General features: G+C 45.1%; 1 protein-coding gene and 1 long non-coding RNA gene across 3 annotated transcripts in view; one reads left to right on the top strand and one right to left on the bottom strand.

Annotated features, from left to right (window-relative positions):
• Nucleotides 1–18,478, bottom strand: part of ITPRID2 (ITPR interacting domain containing 2) — a 42,364-nt gene extending 23,886 nt beyond the window's left edge. Inside the window, exons 1-10 of one of the 2 annotated variants that reach the window (XM_042784058.1) lie at nt 18,368–18,478; nt 17,745–18,032; nt 17,544–17,592; nt 12,017–12,066; nt 11,120–11,176; nt 8,321–8,357; nt 6,948–7,046; nt 6,223–6,431; nt 4,595–5,289; nt 867–939 (exon numbers count right to left, since the gene is read on the bottom strand). In XM_042784058.1, coding sequence (XP_042639992.1) covers nt 867–939; nt 4,595–5,289; nt 6,223–6,431; nt 6,948–7,046; nt 8,321–8,357; nt 11,120–11,176; nt 12,017–12,066; nt 17,544–17,592; nt 17,745–17,973 — 1,498 coding nt within the window. In that variant the 5' untranslated portion in view covers nt 17,974–18,032; nt 18,368–18,478. Of the gene's footprint in view, nt 1–866; nt 940–4,594; nt 5,290–6,222; nt 6,432–6,947; nt 7,047–8,320; nt 8,358–11,119; nt 11,177–12,016; nt 12,067–17,543; nt 17,593–17,744; nt 18,100–18,367 lie in introns of those variants that run through there. The other variant, XM_042784059.1, reaches the window with a different exon arrangement.
• A 153-nt stretch (nt 18,479–18,631) lies between these two features.
• On the top strand, nt 18,632–19,445 carry LOC116965824. The gene is made up of 2 exons (XR_004409690.2): nt 18,632–18,773; nt 18,904–19,445. It is a non-coding gene; the product is annotated as an uncharacterized LOC116965824 (long non-coding RNA).
• The last annotated feature ends 837 nt before the right edge of the window (nt 19,446–20,282 follow it).

The following is a 20,282-nucleotide window of genomic DNA, read 5'->3' as shown; positions in this document are numbered from 1 at the left end:
AGCAGGCATTAACACTCAGTGCTTAGTCCAGAGAATTCTCAACCATGTTAATGTACTTCAGCTGACAGTTCACAAGACTGTCAGTTCATCTGTGAAAAGGCAAGTAAGATGATCTCTGTTTCCTAAACATATTTTTCTGCCTCTCTTTAGTATCTAGAGATGCTAGTCATGTTTCACCAAGAAACTGTATTGCAGCTAAGCATCTCAATAAATGCAACAAGCTCTATTTCTTTTATTACATGTAACAGCTAGAGAACGGACTTCACTTGCCAACATTGGGCAAAGTAACAATCAGAAAATGAACCTAAAGATTAGCTTTGTCCCTCTCCCAAGCCGTAAAATACATAAATAAGAATTTGAGATGAAAGCACAAACTAAGTGAGCCACAAAAGCCAGTGCACAGTTTCCTATGTGAAAGGCTACAATTTTCCCCTGGGTGCAGAGACACTCATCTTCTGTGCAGCCAGCTTGCAGATACAGCAGTAGCACATAGGAAAAAGCTGGATGTATCATGCAATTTAGGTTTAAAACAATATTATTTTAGTTTAAATGGGTATCTTAAATTACAGGATCTGCCAAGGAAAAAAAAATACCACACAATCTGAATTAACATTTCAGTCTCTCTGAGCTGTCATCAATTGTACAAAAGTGAAAACAGCCAGTGAGGTTATAGGGCTGTTGTCTTGCCTGTAATTTTCTTGCCAGTTTGCAGTAATGTTCTGTGATTTAGCTGAAAAATAAGCCCAGATCTTTTTTATTTCTAAAGAGAAAAGAAACTTTAGATGTTTTAACTATCTGAATCAGCATTTCAGGGAGGGAAGGACACTCATCAGACTGCTGTCTCCCAGGAGCTGAAGTCTACTTACCTTTCTTTGACTTGGTCACTGCCAGCTGGTGAGAAGCTGGAATGTGTGGTAGATCCCCCTCTGTACTCTGGATCTATCAGAAAGAGGAGATGAATATTTTGTCAGGCCAACTGGAATATATTCCTGTAATAAGAATGCCCAAGCTATATACACTGCACATGTGAGAGGGGTTTTTGTTGTTTTGCTTTGGTTTTCTCCAGTCCAACAGCCTATACTATTGAGGCAGCAAATTGTATCTCCTTGAACCAATTTATTATTTCATCAGCAATGCTCCTGTGAACAGTGATCCTTAGGACAGCACCTCCCACACAGCGCAGGGCTCCTCTCTGATTACATTCATTGTGCAGAGAGACCTGGAAATCACACCCTAAGACAACACTGGGAGTTCTCAATTCCTCTTTGACAAAAGACTGAAATAACTGTGAAAACACCTTGAACCACCTTTACACTACTATCTTTTCTGTTCAGCACTTTTGGCCCCTCACTTGAATAAAAAAGAACAAGCAAAATACATTTAGAAAAATGTGTCAAGAGGTCAGCACATAAAGATTGTCATCTGCTGCCCTACCAACTATTTCCCACAGGCCACCAATCCTCCAGAAGGACCCAGAACCTACTCCAGATTTCACCACACCACTACTCATGGAAATACTTCTTGTGTCTTCCAGTACAAAAAAGGAAGATAATGTATTCAGAGCCATACAGATTTCAACTGGGAAACTTAAAACTACATGAAAATTAATCCTATTACTTAATCATTTCGTGAAACACAGCCTTATTAAGAAAGTAGTTGTCAGACAACCGTTCAAACAATTTAAAGAATATGCCTAAATTCTCAACAGGCATGCCTTTGTTTAGTTCAAAACCTAAAATATGTTTTCTTTTTTGTGTGCTCCAGAAAAAAATTCTAATGGTTCACATGCAAGTCTACATGCACAAAACTCCCAAGCCAACTACCTCCCAATTCTTCCCTCAAACAGGCTGCCTGCCTAATTTCAAAATTACTAAGCAACAAAATTTTCATCTCCATTTTTGATCAACTTAAACATGCAAAATCAGGATACTGATGGTTTTAAGCCCAAATTAGTATTTGTCCGAAGAAGCATCTATATTCGCATTGATATCATGTGTATAGCACCCACAAGGGTGCATTTTCTCAGTTACATGGGTTTTAAGAAGTAGCTGGCCTCAACTTTTCACCATTATTAAGTGAACAGCATTACTCTGCACAATAAATCAAGAGGCTTCTGTTCCTTTAGGAGATGAAGGCTGTACCAAAGGGGTCAATCCTTATTTTGTCCCAGCGCAGGGGAGCACAGAAGGGGCTCACTATTTAAGTTCAGGGAAAAAATTTAAAACCTTTTAAAAAAAATAAAATAAATAAAAAAAAAAAAAAAAAAAAAAAGGAACAGCAAGTAATCTTACAGGCCCTTTAATCAGACTGGCCCCCCAGGAAAGGTGTCTTGATCCTCTCAACCTTCCCAGTTTCTGATGGCTAAATTTGCAGCCTCCTAGCAGCTGAGCCTCTTCTCACCTAAATACCCTCCACCTCCTGTCCTTGGCTGGGAGACAGCATCCTGGCCGCGTCCGCAGCACGGCGCAGCTCTGCGAGCATGCAGAAACACTCCCTTCTCCTTCCCTGTCCCTTCAGCCAATATCGATGCTGGTAAATGACCTTCAGGACTGTAATTGGCCACCTCAGAAGTGGTGTCTGGGGGAAATCCTGCCCTGACTCACTCCTGCATCAGCTATCTTCACAGCTACAGACTTCTGAAAGGCACTCAAACCTCCAAGACATGAGTAAGCATGGAAAAAGCTTCCTTGATAGATCTGTCATCTTTCTTATGTGTATGAATGCACTCCAAGCCAAGTTGGGAAAACGGGGGGAGGAGTTATTGTCACTGTTTCTAATACAGTTTATTGTTCATTATACCCTGCTTAGAGACACACCAAAATAAAATCACGCTGCCAGGTATTGTTCTAAAGTTTCTTCAACAAAATCAAGTCCCTCCCTCCCAGGGATCTGTAGGCAGTTGATATGTATACAGTATATTGTGTAAATAAAAATTCACCACAATCTCATCCCACATCTCATGTCATCTTGCCAAAACAGCTGTGTTTATGCCCTGGCATCATTGCAAAGTGTGTCAACCAAAACTTCATGAACACATCACATTTGGCTTGTGCAGAATTCAGCAAGTCTTCTTCATGTTATAACTCTTTACAGTCCAATTTACTCTGAAGGAAAATTCCATTCCTTTTACATATATATATATACACACACATATATATACACATATATATAAATATATATAGTTGTTGTCTTAACTTTGCCTGAGTACCAAAGAACAGATTTCTCCTCTGGGATATGTAGCAAAATGCATTGCTACACAGATCCCTCCCATTGTGCCAATACAAACATCTGTGCAGCTACACAACAAACTGGATCAAGAAAATTATCCAGCTGAAAACTAAGCCAGAAAAAATAAATACATCAAAATACACTGGGTTTCTTCTTCCCCTCTCACCTGGACCAGTCCTTTGTTCTGGTTCAGTAGATGGCCACACAACATGTGGATGAGGAGAGAGAGGCACAAACAAGTGGCAGGAATTACAAGAGGCTGTATTACCTGTTTTTTACTTAATGAGAGCCTTCAGCTACAACATTAGTTGTTCTAAAAGAGCTTGTAATGACAATACGACACTAGCTACAGTATCTCCTAAATCACCACTTCATCATTCGTTGTAAAACTCTGGGTTTTCTATCCACTTGCTTTCTTCACTCATTTCAACAATGAAATCACAAGCTTTCATTGTACATATCTATTTCAGATAGAGAAAAAAGTTAACTGCTGAACTGTTAACAAGTGATTTTGAAATGTGTCCATAAAAACATCTCCTAATTTAAGGCAGATCTTACAATTCAAGGTGTGAGTCTATGCAAAAAATTGCATTATTGAATTTGTAGGCTGCACACTTACTAGCCTAAAAACCAAAGAACTTACAGGAACCTAGGAATTAAAATCCCTTTGGGACAATTACCAATCAAAAAACAAATACCTGCATTTACGAAGATATTAAAAGGCAGCTAGCACAGAATTCGTAACTAAGCCATCACCACAGGCATGTGAAACAGCAACTTTCAGTGTGCTAATTTCCAGAGAACAAGCAAATCAAATTACAGTAGATTGTCATCAAAACCAAAAGTTGCACAAGGTAAGCACCTCACCCTGCATCATAGCCCCTTTCCCCTTCATGCAACAACACTCTTGCTACATCCACAAATTTATCCTTAATTGCTATTGATTAATTAACTGAATTTACTTTTAGACAACAGAAATAATGACTTCCAGTTAGCAATTTAGGCAAAGTAAAGATTTAAAACCAAAGGCTTTTCTATATACAAAGCCTAACCTAGATCTGTTTCCACAGGAAACATCCTAGCAGTTATGCCAGTGATTACAATTACCTGAGTTCCCTGAAAAATAGAATGAAAAATTTCTGCTTACTCTCAGGATCAACAACAACAGCAGCAGCACCAAGTTATTTCATTAAGAGGATCAATTAGAGCAGCCTACTGAGAGCGAGCAACAACTGTCTTATCACTCAGAGAATTTAAAGTATTCCTGGAGAAAACAGTCAACTACACAGGAGGGAACATTCCTCTGCTGGCAGCCAGCAAGTTATGTAAACTGTATGCAAAAGTAAAGTCATGGATCTCCACCCACCTCTTCCATCTCAAAGGAGTCCTTCTGATGCAGCATTAGATTCATTATGGAGGGGTTTGCGAGGGGAGCGCCAGGGTCTCTACCTGTCGATCCCATGGGCAGCCTTTGTGTGGAGGTGCTGCTGTTGGATGTACTGGAACTGCTGCTGAGGCTTGGCGAGTCCAAAAGACCAGGTTCTTCACACAGTCTGTCCTGGGTGCTTGCCAACCTGCTGCTTTGCACATCCGCTGGAGGCACAGTACCCTCTCGCTTATCATCAGCCCCAGCAGGAAGGTTTGCAGGTTTACGTGTGTCCGCAGCATTTGTCTGACTACTGGCTATCTCCTCCTTTACAGTAGCCAAAAAAGAGGGAGCGTCTTTCTTTTTAGGGTATTTTGGTAATTTAGATTCATTTTTAACATCATTTTCCTCGCTCCCTGGGTCAGCTGGACTTTTCCCTTTTTCAACAGGTGAAGGAGTTGAGCAGCTGCCACCATCAGCTTGCTGTGTGCCACATAGATTGAGCTTTGACAAGGTTTTCATTAACCGACTGGCTGTATTGCTGCGATTTAAAGGGGGAGGGCTGGATGCCTCTTTGCTGGAAGACACTGAATTCATACTACCAATTTTCTGCAAAGGAGTCCCAGAGACTTGAGAATACAAAGAAGAAAAAGCATTGGCCACAGTAGTAAGCACTTCAATCTGACGAAAACGACCTGCACAAGAATGAAACATAAGGCAGTTTATAAGGATGTTTGCTGTCATCACATCCCAGACCTGTTGATCCACATCCCTACACAATGGTTTGGATTCTCAGAGACAGCTCTTTCTTCCTATCTGAAGAGAGAATTTCCATCATAACATCTGCCTACCCCACTCCCCCTCAAATCTCTTCCTACTTATATCAAAGGCCCCAAAGGTTAACTGAACACTGTATAGTCCCGTCATGTGGAAGAGATACCGCGCAGTATGAAAAAATGGAAAAACCTTTGCAAGAGTCTTTACTAAATGCACAAGAACCACATGGAAAGCTTTCACAAAAGTAAAAAAGAGACAGAGGTACACAAGTGCAAATAAATTTACAAAGTGCTAGGAAGAAAGGGTTACTTGCATTGCTCTCTCCATCTACAACTAGAAGACAACATTTCAGCCATGTCCTCATTTCAGCAACGCTCGTTACTGACCTAACAAAGCTCCTGTCCAAGTCAATACAAATACTGGCCCAGATTTCAACAATGACAGAAGTAGGTCACTGCTGACAGCTTTCAAAAATCCCACCCGGATACTTAAGAACACAAGAAACAGATGGATATTGCTATTTGTTTCAGTGCTCTAAAGATGCAGGAGAAGACAAGCTTAGGAGCAAAAGACAGGAATGATACAAACCACAAGGCAGTGTATCTTACAGGACATCTTTCTTTTCCCTCCCCCATTAGAAACCCTTCCCCTCAGCCCAAGGTGTACAACACTTATGGTCACCCTCTTGCCATATTTAAGACCAAGCAATAGTTTTATTATGGATTCTGAATAGAATTTGGCCTTCAGACTGTAAAGGGGGGTTGCCAAAATATTAAATATACACCTTCCGTTGGGGTTGTTCACATAGTTAAAAAACTTAAAAATAAACTTGGTTTCAAAAACATACTTACTTGTTAAAGCAAAATTTGGATTTTCAACTTCCATGCGCTGTATCTGGGCATTCAAAAACACTTTGATATCTATCCCTCGAGCAAATGATGATGAATTAAAGAATCTCGCTGGAATTTTTGAAGCAATATCTGGTTCATCTCTTCCAAACCCCAGGTTATAAAGCACCTCTTCAGGATCTTCCTCATAAAGCTCCAATAATTCAGAAACACTAGACAAACGAAAAGATGTTTATTATCTACTTGTTTCCTTTTAAGACCCGGTCCCTTTTGTCCAACTGCTAATTTATCCCAATAGCCAGCTTGGTCTATTGAACTTTTGACTGCTACAGTTCAGCCTACTTTAGGAAATAACTGTGGAGATCTCTGCATCTGAAGTTTTGGTTCCCATCACCAGAGCCACTGGCCCAGACACAGATCCAATCCTGTAATTTATAAAGTCAGTCCTTATTCTGAGGAGCTCCAATTTTAAAATGACATTAAAATTTCAGATGTTTATAATGTTTAGTCCCATTTGTTAATATTTACTGCAAACCACAACTGAAAACAAACAGCAGTTTTTCAAGCAACCAAATGAAAATTCCCTTCTCAGATACTAAATGCAACAATGCACATAAATCAAGCCAAGTCCATTTAACTGAGGAACAGAAGTAGCAAGTTTTGCCAGCAAAATGCAGCCAAATTCCACTGAACTGTGCCATGACCTTCAAAGCATAGTACTCTTTTACCTTGAAACAGTCGCACTGCTTTTTCCAGAGCCGGTGGAGTTCATACTTCTCCCCTTCTGGTGGAACTGCAGCCTCCTCTCCTTCGCCAGCACACCATTGCTGTCAACACAAGCAGAGAAGACCCCTGTGATAAACCCCTTTCATTTGGGGACTCAATTCTCCGTCTCAGCGGAGAGCTCAGCCTCCAGCGCTGCTGAATATCTCTTTTCCCCTTCAGTGTTATCTGGTTTGTATTAGCCATGTCATTTATTGAAATACAATAACAAAAGCGAACCCTGGGACGCCTCAGTAAAAATGTACGCAGACGGTAGGAATTTGAAGGCAAATGCAAGCTGAGAAAACAAATCCTTGATCTCCCCTTGCTGCCCCACCCTCCCCGATCCCACCCTCCTCCAGCAAGGAAGCCCAGCCTCGGGTGAGCCACCCTGCCCTGCCTTTCCCTGCCTTCCCCGTGCTGCTGCCTCTTCCAGCAGGACCACCTCCCCATGGCAGCCTGGAGCACCCAGCTCCTCCTCACCAGCAGCACAAGGCTCCGAGCTGCCCTGGAGGTGGCCGGGGAAGCTGAAGAGGCTCCAGCCTGAAGGAAATGGAGCAAGATGAGCTCCAACCCAGACTGCTGGCCAGTTTCTTTCCCAATCCCAAATTACTTCCTCCCTGCTTCTGGAGAAGCCACCTCAAGCTGGAGAAGCTACCTTGGACTGAAACATACTGTTACTGACAGTCTCTCCGGGAGACATGCCTTCCCAGGGTGAATTTTACTGTACAAATCCTAACACACACACACACACCCCAGAACAACCACCAAGAAAACAAAGACATAGGATTCACCTAAAAGTGTATTTACGGAGCCTGGCTCAGGAGGAGCAGAGAGGATGCTGCCGACACAGGCTGTGCTGGTATTTGCTGAAGTCTCAGTGGGGTTTTAGTTTCAGCACACTTTACTTAGAAGCCCTCCCTGTAAACCAGGAGCCTCTCTTCTCTCAAAGTCTTTATTTTCCCCACTCCCAAAGGACATGTGCTTTGAAAGATGAAACTAATTTTCCCTTTAAATTTCTGAAATGGTGAGGGACCAGCAAGTCAAAGAAGGTAAATCATACTAAGTTACTTAGGTCCGTAATTTTTCTGTTTTCCTCCTGCTACCCCAAATCTACAAAAGGTCTGCTAGAATAATAAAAATCTGCATTTTTTTCTGTATCTCCTAATAACTGTTTCTGTGTTATCTGGATCTTCTCCTTCCCTCTCATGTAAACAGACATGAGCAGAAGATGCTTTAGCTCTGAGGTAGCCTCCATGACTTCCACTGCCCCCTCTCCCTCCTGCCCTCCAATATAAATATTTCTCTGAAGTAAACAAACAAAAAAAAAGATGTTTACCATGTTTCCACTTGGGTATCACTCCGTAGATGATTAGCTGTAGAGAAACAAGAAGTTACACACAGACCTCTTCAGAATTACAGTTCCCACAACCAGTATGAAGAAGCAGGCAGAGAGCACGTTTATCGATACTCCTGCACGAGACAGATTTTTCTCTTCCCATATAAATCTGATTGCCAAGGGTCTCTAGTATACAGCTGATATAAAGATGATCTGTTTTATTCAGGCTCTGTTTAAAATAAAATCTCACATGGGCACATGTTTACATACTGTCATTAATCATATTAACTTGAAATTTAACGTGCAGTAAGCTAGTAATTGTTACATAAATCATTTATTGCTTTGCAACTGAGGATGTGATTACCAGCTGCAGGGCTGTTCCCAGGCAAGAAGGAGAGGAGGAGAAGTGGGCATGAGAGGATTGCTCCGGTAGAGAAAGTAAAGGTCGTAAGAAAGGCAGATGGCACCATGGCCAGGTACTGAGACTATATTTGTTAGTCTTCTCATCAGCACAGACCGCTCCCAAAGCGGGGCAGGAACCGGGCTGCCCGAGCCGTGCAACCCACGGATGACAGCTAGGTGCAGCCCGAGGTGCTGATGGGACCGGTGGCCACACTCGGAGTCGAGAGGGCTCTGGAGGGAGGCCGGCCACCAGGCACCAAGCACCTGGTCACCAGCCTCTGACAGGGAAGTCGGCACCTTCTGCAGCCGGATCGGCCCGGCTCCACACGGGAACATCCCAGGCAGCATTCTCGTCTCAGAAAATCAACACCCTGTCAAGCCAGAGAGTTGAGCCCAGACTTAAATTATGGGTTCCCCAAAGAGGCGACTCAACATTAGCAAACGTGCCCCAGGAGACAGGTAAGGGGCGCGCATATGTTACAGCAGCCCTCAGAATCAGCTACAAAAAGAGCAAAGTGATGTCAAACGCGCTGCCAAGAAAACCCTGCATCTCGACTCACTGTGCCAGCAGGGTACAGTCAGCAACTTAGAGCGAAACAACAATCTCTCTCTTCTTTTCAGAAGCGTCACGAAGAAACTTAAATGTATACAGAATGCAGATGCCACATCTCTATCTTTTTTTTTTTTAATATTCTTGCCTACAATATGAAGGCAAACCTATCTATATGGATTAGCTGGTGACTAGTTTGAACAGCTAAACAGTGGGTTTTAGCAGCTCAGCTGGGGGCTGGGGTTACAGGACCCTGCCCAATGCCCTCCGCACCGTTCACACGGGGCTCTGGCTTGTCCTGGGATTCAGGCAGTCACGGATGCACAAGGGCAGGCCATTTGCACCAGCCTCCAAGGGGCTGGCTGGCTGGCAGGGCACGCAGCGTTGCTCCAAGCAGCTCTGTAGTCCCCTTGTTCTCAGATGGGAAGCAAAGCCCTGCAGAAACATACCTACCCTTACCCAAGAAAATCAACCCGTGGTTCTAGTACTGGGACCTTTGTCATCTGAAAAGGAGGGAAACAACCTTCTGCGTAAATCATGCTAAAGGCTCGTAAAAAAACAGAAATCCCTGGGAATGATAAGGGGAAAAAAAAATGAAAAGGAAAAGTGACGTGATGTTTTAAAATGTACTGACTCTTGTATTCTTGGTCATATGCTCAGAGCTTGGATTACCATTACAAAGAAACTTTTCCTATGAAATCTTCATGCTGCAGGCAATCTAACGAGAGGAAAAGACTGTCAGAAAGAAAATTTAATCCTATTTAATCTGTTGCAGTAAGGGACTCATTTACTGCTTCTCTCCATCATTATCAGATCAAGGTCATTATCAGATCAACTGTTTTCCTTAGAAGCCTTGAATTTTTAAAAATTAAAGATATTTCCTTCCTCCAGGCCCTGTCCCACTACTCTGACAGCACTGGCAAGACCACTGTGGAAAAAAGGGCTTTCTACTATTTAAGTCCTGACACTTGGCAAAAGTTGTAGCTCAAAAAAACATTACAAGCTAAAGGGGGGGAGTGATTTTGCCCCCTTTTTTTTTTTTAAACACAAAAACCTGATATTGTTTTATATCCCCTATCCTGCAGATAACCCCAGGACCTGATTTGTGAAACTGTTTTTTGCTATTTTATTTCAAGAAGCTGCTCTTAAAAAAGGATCCACAGTGCTTTTGTTTATTTATGGACACCTCTGATCAACACTCATGATCAACAGAGAGGCTAAAAGTCTTTTTCTACAAAGAAGTCCACCATGAAGAGCCACATCTTCTTCCCCTTAAAAAAGGGAAGAGAAAGAAAAGGCAAGCAGCTAGTGACAGCAAAGTGTATATTGTGGCTGATCCAAAATACTTACTCAGCTCTGGTGCTTTTCATTTTTTAAAGCACTTAGCCCTTAATGGGTTTGCTTCTTGGCTGACAGAATTTCATTCCTCCTTTCAAAAGCCCTCACATGCCACTCCCAAGGGATCCAGTGGAAGTGGGGCATGCACGGCTGCTGAAAGTAACCCATGGACAAGAAGAGCAAGTAGGAGAAACCACTTTCTCACAGCCTCAGTGAGTGCTCCAGGCCGTGCTGCTGCTGTGGGCATTAAAATGAGAAGGCAAAAGCGAATTCAGGGCTGTCTCTGGCCTTCTGGTTAGACCAGAACGTTTAACACCAGCAACAGCCTATAAAATACAAAAAGCAAATCTTCCTGCATTTTTTCTGTGTGCTTCACACTGGTCTTCTAGCCAGTTTTATCAACTGCCTTTGACCAAAAGGGAAACGCTATCTGTCAAAATAAAAATCAGATGACTGAACATTTTTTTTTTTTTTTGTTAGAAAAAGAGTCATAATGCTGCCACACCCACCTTCAGCTCCCAGGGATAAGTCATCTTCAAAACTTCCTCCATTTCTCACCAGCATGCCTGAAAACGTACAGTTAGTAGTTCAACAACTAGAATGCTGCAGTGTTTTCTTTCCAACAACTTAAGATATTAGCTAGATGCTTCAGTTGATACAGCAGGATATAACCAGCCTATATTTACAATCCCTGCATTACTCATACAGTAAAAATGCACTAAGAAGTTACATTTGAGAACATTAAAAAATTATTTTGAAAGAGAACGACAACAACGCTGCTTTAGTTTTGTGCTCAGAAACATCCCCAAGTCAACCTGCAAGCAAATTAATTTCAAGTGGGAACCTGGAGGTACCACCCACCACATCTGTGCCTTCCGCTGCTACGTTATCTATCCTCCAGACATCTTACCAGGGGGATCCAGAGTCTGAGTCCAGTTGAGGCATTCCCCTCTCTCTCCCTGTACTGGATTAAAAGTCGAAGCAAAGACTCCAGGCACAGCATGTAATTCCTCTGCACCCTCTCACTACCTGCACATTCTCGCTGTACTTTGAACTTTAGTATTCGGACCTGCTCAGATAGTAAAATTTTCAGGTGTGGCAACCGGAGTTATTAGAGGCAGAGACTGCCTAATGCTCACCAGCTCAGAGAGGAAATTACAGCTTCCCCATTCTGTACATTTTTGGGTTTTTTTTTAGGACTTACTAAACTCTCCAGAAAGACTTACTCAGGATCTTTTCCCTCTTCTCCAGTTACTCAGGCACAACTGATTTACAGTGAGAATAACTCAGGAACACCGACTAGGCTGTGGTTTATGCTGCTGCTAAAGAGCCAAGGTCTCAGGTGAACATCCACGATAGCACAGTTCCCAGCAAAAGATATTTCAGAAGGTAAAGCCTTTCCTTACCCTTCAACAGAGGATTGCTTTGCTCATCCAGGGAGGCTCCCAGAGGCGTTCTGAAACCACAGAAGAGATTAATACTACTTTAAAAACTTGCTGCTTCATGTCCTTCCTTACAGTGTGTAACAAGCTTGTGATAGCAGCAGTTGTCCCTCCCTCCACCCCCAGAAAGCACAAACATCTGAGGACTGGCAATAACTTCCTAAACAATCCCCAACCCACTGAACAAATATGCCTTGTAGGGGAAAACAGCAAAGCAGGTTAGTAATAATTGCAACGCTAAAATACCAGGCAGTGGCAAAGCTTTGGGGTCAGCAACCCTCTGTCGAGGAAAACCATGGGCTTCTCAGCAAAATACCCAGAAAAAACAAGCATGGGTTTTCGAATGGACTAATTCAATCTCATTAATATGACAAAAAGTGTTGCCATTTTTCTACACATTTAAAACTTCTTGGAGAGAGGGGTGAAAAGCTGTATTTGGTGATCAGGAACAAGATAAAAATCTTGACAGCTATGTTAGCTGTCACTTGCCAGTTCTGATACTTTATAGACTCTATGTTGGTTCTTATTTGGATGACCCCTCCTATTGCTGCTCCATGAACCTCATGGTGCCCAAAAGGGGCAGCAGAAACTGCCCAAATGGTAGGTCCAATCCCCCTCCAGGTTCACGCTACACTTGTTGACACTAGCTGGATGTTTCCACATCTCGTCTCTGAGACATGTTTAACTAAAGTCCTGTCACTATTAAGTAGCACAGCACTAACTCTCAAAGCCCCAAACAAATTCAAAAATATAATACTCATAAGGAAGGGGAATGCAGATGATTTATGTGCCTATACTATGTATATTTCATTTAGGTTTTTAATTAGCCAAACACATAAACCTGCTCAAAGACCCAAAAGTAAACAGTGCTCTGATACAGTATTTGTTTTGGTGCCATGGCCAAATTAAGAAAGCAAAGTTTGCATCTGCTTTCTAACAGACCTTACACTTCACAACCTTATTTTTCTTTCCTTTCTGAAAAGAAGTTCACTCTTTCCACTTGTGTCCTGCTGATAGGGAGCAAGCTCACTCCGACATGTTTTTTGCGAAGCAAAGCAAAGCAAAGCCCCGCCACAGCGAGACACCAAGGCAAAGAGACAGAGCAACCAGGTGCACGAGTGTGTTTTGGGTGACAGGACAGACTCTGCTGAGGCTCACATCTCCCGGGTTTCTACATGTCTGTCCTGTCAGGGTTTGAAAACACATAGGGCTTATTGTCTAAACCTGTCACGCTACAATAAGCCTTATGTTCTGAGATAATAATTATGCCGGTTGTTTACTCTCTGGCTTTGATGGGTGCACTCCCATCCTTCTCCCTCTCCTTCCCTGGTGGCTACTTCCACGTCTCTAACTTTTCAATGCAGAAACTTGCTGGCAGTGGCTTTGACAGCCAAGGTCAGTGCTGCACGCACCGGCTGGCAGAAAACAGTAAAAGCAACCACTGAAGCTGACATTTGCTTTCAGAAACTTTGTCACCTCTACAGCATGTTAGCAGCTACCAGAAAAGCAGCCCTGTCAACCACTCATCTGCTGCCCTGCTTGCACTGCTGTACACAGGCACAGCTGCCTTACACCCCCGGCCTTTGAAAAACTTGCATTTAAGAACTAGACACAACACGAGTTTAAACAAGGGACAAGTATCCACACAAAAATCCTCTTGGGCAATAGCACGGACAGCTCTGCCTTTTTCTGTGCCAGGCTGTTTTTCACTCAAGCGAGGCCCACAGGCCAGCTTGGCCGGTTCTGTCTCAGAGTAGCCCTGTGCACTGGGGAAGGTCAGGGCTGGGGGACCCTTCCACTTGCTGGGCCCTCAGGACGAGGTGAGATCTCGGCAGGTCCCCAGCATGTCGCAGGAGCGGCACGGGGAGGCCAACAGCGACCAGAGGGCAGCCAGAGCAAAAAGCAAGTAAACAGGCATGTGCCTGGATCAGGGGATCCTATGGTCTTCCATTCACTCACTTATTATTGTATTTGAACATATATGGCAATAACTTTTCTCAGTATCTGTCTACAAAAGAACTGAATGAACTCCCACATTGCCACGGGATGTCGGTACTGAGCAGGTAAGAGTACCGTAAGCAGCCCTCAAGGCTTCCTCTCATCCCAGAGGTTTGTTTGCTCAGCTACCAGTTGTGGTAGGGTGGTCTTCAGGAACGGGACAAGGGTTTTGCACCACGCTGTGAAACCTCAGCTTTTAAAGCCTTAATTGGGCAGGAGCCATGTTTATTTTAAACTTGAAGCAAAAAATCTCCTCTTTCTGAGGCATTTCAAGAACTCACTTCCTGCATATCTACAGGAGATGGCTCCTAAATACCTCCTGCATCCCCTGGATTACTGGCAGAGTTTAAATATACTCAGTCAAAATAATACATATCACCAGAGTTGACAAAAATTTCTTCTTTTCTATTAGTATTGTACAAACATTTCTGTTTTCTGTCTTAGCTTTACAAGAGTTAAAACAAAAAACCTCTGTAAGCTTTCTTATTACTTCAAAATGCCTTTTCAAAGTATCAGGGAGAGAGCAAAATATTTCTTTCTCAAAGCCATGAGATTCCCAAAACATGAATGAACCAGAAACTTTGGGTAACACCTTACATTTCTTATGATACCATAATTCTTGTCACAGTTGTTTTGCTCTTAGTTGTTTGGGGTTTTTGTGTGTTTCTTTTTTGTTGTTGTTTGTTTGTTTTAAAGAAAACAAACAAACAAAAAAACAAACACAAAAAAACAAACCAAAACACCAAAAAAACCCCCACGTGTCTACCAAGTTAAATGGAGTGGGGTATTAGGAACACTCCTTTCTCCTCCAAAGCAGATGTGAAACAGAGTTTCCAAGTAGTAAGAGCCCCAAACCGCTAACATGAATATCAAGGGACAGCTAGTAATTCTTTTTATCCATATTATAACACTGTTGATGCTTTTGGAAACAACAAAGGAATAAATCTTATGAGCAGGTCTATTTATGCAGTGGGTTGATATTAAGGTTTTTTGTGCTGCTGCCAATTCAAACCAGAAAATGAGTTTTTTAAAGTGCCAATTTTCTTCTGATGTACATTTCACAAAAGCTGATAAAAACTTGGACAAAACAGGAAGGACTGCTTTTAGAAAATATGTATCAGAAAATACTTTATTTTAGTAATTGGACGTTCACTTGTAGTAATGGTTATATTTTTGCAACAGAGATGACTTCTGAGAATGAGGTTGTGCGATGGACAAGAAATAGAAGCTCAGCCTGTGTGTGTTGCCCACACTTCATAGCAATCAAAGCTCCACAGCAAAACCAGTGCTGTTAAACAAATAAGAATTTTCAGGGAGGACAACAATTGTAAATTTCACAACAACTGTTGGTATTAAGTATTCTTTTTTAAACAACATACTATAGTATCTGTAGGGCTATTCTGTCATCTGCTCATGCTGTTCTCTTTTCCTATATACACTGTATCTAGAGACAATCAGTGCAAGGTTTCTACACATACAGTCACTTTATAACAGTGCAAGTGTAATAATCATTTTACTGCACATATAAGCGACTGCTCCCATGTATATTAGATACAAAAAAAGGAAATCATTCTGCAGTTTTAAAAACACAAGGGGCTGTGCACCACTTCAGGCAGCTGCGATTGTACCTCTCAGATACAAACCGTGTACGCACGCACTCTGCACGTTACAGTCAGAGGCTAACTCCAGTCTGAGTAGCTTAGTTTAAGAAACCTTTTTAAAAATGCCAATTTTTTCTTTCCAAGGAGAACACAAGATTGTTCTGAAAAGATTTAGAACAGTAAATAGCTATACTTTCAAAGACTCCTGCGGAATGCCCATCATGGGTTTCACAAACATGCATTAAATAAATTTGCATCTCCATATTAGCAAAAGGGTAAACTCATGCTTTATTTTCTTATGTATAAAATAGGGAAATAGAGTGTAAAATAAGATTCCCATATTATGGGAATCAAGCGCCAGAGATGCAAATACATTCCACAGAAGCATTTGGTGCCAGTTTTAACAACAGTTAAAGAGCACAGGAATAAAATTGCAAGCTTTGTGTTATTACTGAAGCTCTGCAACCACCTATTTGATGTTCACATTGTCTGTCTGCAGTTTTGTGCTATTCCTTAAATTCTGTATGGAAACGGTAAGGATCGCAGGGCCAGGGAAGGTTCTAGACAGAAATCCTGCAGATACGGAGAGAAGTGGCACTGCATTATTAGGAAGAATTTCTCCCCCAGGGGCCTCTTCCCCCTCCACTGCTCCATTTTTTGCCCTCCCCACTCAAAAAATACTTCTAATAATGCACTTAATTCATAACGCTTATTTTTAAGGATAAACTCTCCTAGACCGACAGGACACCAGATTTCAGGTAAAGTCAGAAAAATCTCCTCACTTTTTGGCATTCTGGAAGAGCAGCCTGTCAGGTTCGCACATCGTATTTTATGGATACAGTATGATTTCAAGCCTCTAGCTGCCAACACCCCCTCCAAGGCACATCCCGCAAAGATCTGAAGGAAACTCTACCAAGGACCCTGTAGCTATAAAGCAACCCGTACTTCAGTTACGGGAGTAAGCTCAGTCAGCCGCTTACTGGATCAAAAGATCACAAAGGCACAGCTAATCTCAGAGGTAAATTTTCATCTTAACATAGCTGCTCTCAAAAGGAGAAGGAAATCAGAAATATCAAGTAGGGGAGGTCTTGAAATGTCACTGTTAGCCACTGGAAAGCTAATTATTAGCTTCTTCCCATCAACTCTGGCTCCAAGGGCTGCTAGGATTGAATGGAGAAAAGGACAGGACAAAAGCAGCTGCTACTGGATGTAGCATTTATGCTTTTATGTGACTGAGGATGAGGAAAAAGTAACACAGTCAGCCTGTTCCAAACACCAAGGAAGCGTTTTGTAACAGCAGCAGAAACACAGAATATATATACCACGTCTCAAGTTAAGGATGCAGGGCACTGAGTGAGACTCGGATAAATCGAGTTTGTCTAAATTGTGCCATCGCTCCTAAAGACCCCTAAGCACAGAGGCTGTTGCCGTGTAAGCACCGTTTCTTGAAATCTGCAGCAAAAACCAGGCAGAGCAACAGGGGAGTCTTTAAACCGGAGCCCCTCTGTGAGAAACTGAGCCGCTTCCAAAATAATGCCGCCTTCCTCGCCCTCAGCGGCTGAAAGCCGTCAGCCTCACTAATGAGACACCAAGGTGCCAGCAGCCGGCTCTGCTCTAGCCATACGTACATAAGCTACTGCTCCCCTCGCTGCCACGGCTGGAGGTAGGGCCCACGCAGGACCGTGGGGCGCTTATACTCCAGGAGGGCTCGTGACAGCGCCGACGACAAACACCGCTCCAGAGCGCGGAGGTGCCCACGCTAACCCACGGGAGAGCATGCCGCCGAGATTTCCTCCCCTCCGCGGCGTGGGAACCGCTCGGCCCGCCACCCCGCACCGGGGACCGTGAGGCTCCGGTGGCGGGAGCCGGAGCGGGGCGGTGGGAGCACCCACCTGCAGTCCTTCAGCCATATCGCGATCTTCTCGTTGGGAACGCTGTGGCCTGCAGGGCAGAGCGGGAGACAGAAGCCGACAGTCAGTAACAGCCCGTCCGTCAGGGACGGCCCACGGCGGCCGCGGCCGCCCCCGCGGGGGTCCCGGGGGTCCCAGGGGCCCGTGGGCTGCCGCCCCGGCCCCGCCGCCCCCTGCACTGACCCGCTTCTGCGGCCAGCGGCAGCTCCCCGCCGCCGAGATCCTCCTCCTCGTCCTCTTCTTCTTCCTCCTCTTCTTCCTCCTCCTCTTCCTCGCCGCGGGCCAGCGCCGCCGCCGCTGCCGAGAAATCCTCCGCTTCCGACGCCTGCCAGGAGTCCCGGCTCTTGGCCCAGGCCTTCCTCTTCTGGGTCGCCCCCCCCTGCCACTCCTCCGCCGCCGGGGGCTCCTCCATCGGGACGGCGGCGCCGGCGGGGGCCTCACACCGGGAGGCGAGAGCCGGAGAGAGCCAGCCTGCCGGGGGAAGGGGAGGGCTGGGAGGGGAGAGGAGCAGAGCCGCGCCGGCCGGGGGCCGCGACCGGGACCGGGACCGTGGGGCCGCCGTCCGCGCAGCCCCGCGGGAGCTGCCCCGCCCCGCCCCGCGCTCACCACCCCCGCCCCCCCCTCGGCCCGCCCCCAGACCCACTCACCGCCTCCCACCCACCCACCCCCGGCTGCCCACGGACTGCAGCTCCCGGCCCCGCAGGTGCCAGCGCCGGCAGCCCGCGGGGCCCGCCCGGGACGCGGCGGCAGGGCCGGGGGGGGGGCTGGGGTCGGCGCGGCCCGGAGCCCTGCCCGCGGGTACTCACATATCGCGCCGCGGAGAGGCGGCGGCGGCGGCGGGCGGCGGCGGCGGCGGCTCTGACTTCCTCATACCGCTGCGGGGAGAAAACTCGGCGGCCACGTGATGGCGGCGGGGCCGGCCCGGCCCGGCGGGACGCGCCGCGACGGGGCTTCGGGCTGCCCGGGGCCGGGGGGCGGCGGGGCCCGAGGCGGGCAGCGGGACCGGCAGCCGCGCCGGGGGAGGCCGGGCCCGGCCGGGCGCTGCCGCGCTCCTCGGCCTGGGCCCGGCCGGCCTGCTGCGGGAGCGCGAGGGATGTTTCCAAACCAAAACCCATGCAGGGCAGGCAGGAACAGTATTTGTGACATTTTTTTACTCGGGGAACCGGAGCGCTGGGAAGAGGGAAGGTGAAAGACAACAAATAGCTGTGCTAGGTGTGCACAACTTTCTGTCTCGTTTTCAGGGGTGTGAAATCAGATAAGCCTCTGCTCGGGCACAGCAGGGACATCGGCAGTACCAGAGAAGGCCTGTTAAAATCTTAGATGCGCTTATCATCTGCTTCAGGGTGTACTCAAGCAACAAGAATCAACTGAAAACCCAGCAAAAGACGAGTCCCCATCTCCAGGAAGGAACTGCCGCACGAAAGGCCGCTTTCACTGTCAGGGCCGGAGAGCTGTTCCTCAACCACTGTCTCCCGCTTGTTCACTGAGCTGCCGGCCAAGGTCTCTGCAGCCAAAGCCCTGCGCCGGGCACCCTGCCCCGGCTGCCGAGCCAGCCGCTGCGGGTGGCCTGGGGAGCAGGACCCCACTGCCCCCCCCGGGCCAGGGCATCGCCTCCCTGCCACTGCCGAATGAACCCCCCGTGCCCAGCGAGCTCACCTGCAGCCACAGTGCCTGGGAGTAATAAGCTTTTTAAAACGGTCTTTTACAGCATCTTCGGGAATTACTAAGCACAAAAAGCAAAACGGACCCGAGTCCTCTGGAGGTTTAGCTGGTGTTGTCGGGCAGGCACATGAGATACCTTTTGTTTAAAGGCATATCTGCCAGAAGAACCAGGTTAATGGTGCTTAATAAATATAGCTTCATTTTCCAGCTTTATAGTGAAAACCTTTAAGGGAATTTCTGTGACATTCTTCCACTACAAAAAAAAAAAAAAAAAATTGACTTAATGAGAACAAAACGTTTCTTGGGTTTCCTAACCCTCCCAACCTATCCACTACTTTACATATATATATATATATATATATATATAGCTTTCCTAAGAGCAATTTCTCCTCATCATATGAGCCACTTTCCTAAACATACTCTATTTTTCTGAATGCATTGTATTGAAATTAAAACAGAGGAACGGTATCACAAAGAAAATGTATTTGTATGTAATTTGTCCCTGAAAATGTTCATTGCCATACAAACTTCAGGATTGTATTTTTCAATGCCAGTATTTTTTTTTTTTTTTTTAAGAGCAAACTACACTCAAATCTGTCTTGTTGATCCTCAAAACGATGAACATTTTCTCAACAGGGCATGTTTCACACACTACATGGTTTTGCATAAGCCAATACAGATGTGTCCTGAGCTATGAGTGTCCTGAGGGATGAATCAAAGGGTCAGCACAGGTCCTGCACCCTCCGACACACACGGCTGCTGGGGCTTGGCCTTCTCCTGGAGTTCCTCGCTTTGTAGTACTGGAATCTTAAAATCTGATTTTTCTGGGTTTGTCAGTAAAAGCCTAGCCCAGCATTGCCTTGACATAACGACCACTACTTCTATTTTATGCATAAAGTGATGTATCTATTAAAAATGACTCTGAGGCTAAGGTGTCTGGGTGAGAGCTGTTAGGGTGGCCTGGGGGCAGGAGGGAGGACCCAGAGAAGTTTAACCCCTGCCATGGTTTTGCTGCCGGGGAGGGAACACAATAGCTTCTGGGAAGTAACAGTTTTGCTG

The sequence above is a fragment of the Tyto alba genome, unplaced genomic scaffold, assembly GCF_018691265.1.
Source record: "Tyto alba isolate M040663 unplaced genomic scaffold, T.alba_DEE_v4.0 Super-Scaffold_7, whole genome shotgun sequence".
In the NCBI taxonomy this organism is placed as follows: domain Eukaryota; kingdom Metazoa; phylum Chordata; class Aves; order Strigiformes; family Tytonidae; genus Tyto; species Tyto alba.
Note: the sequence above shows the minus strand (reverse complement) of the source record. Positions and strands in the feature narration are given on the sequence as shown.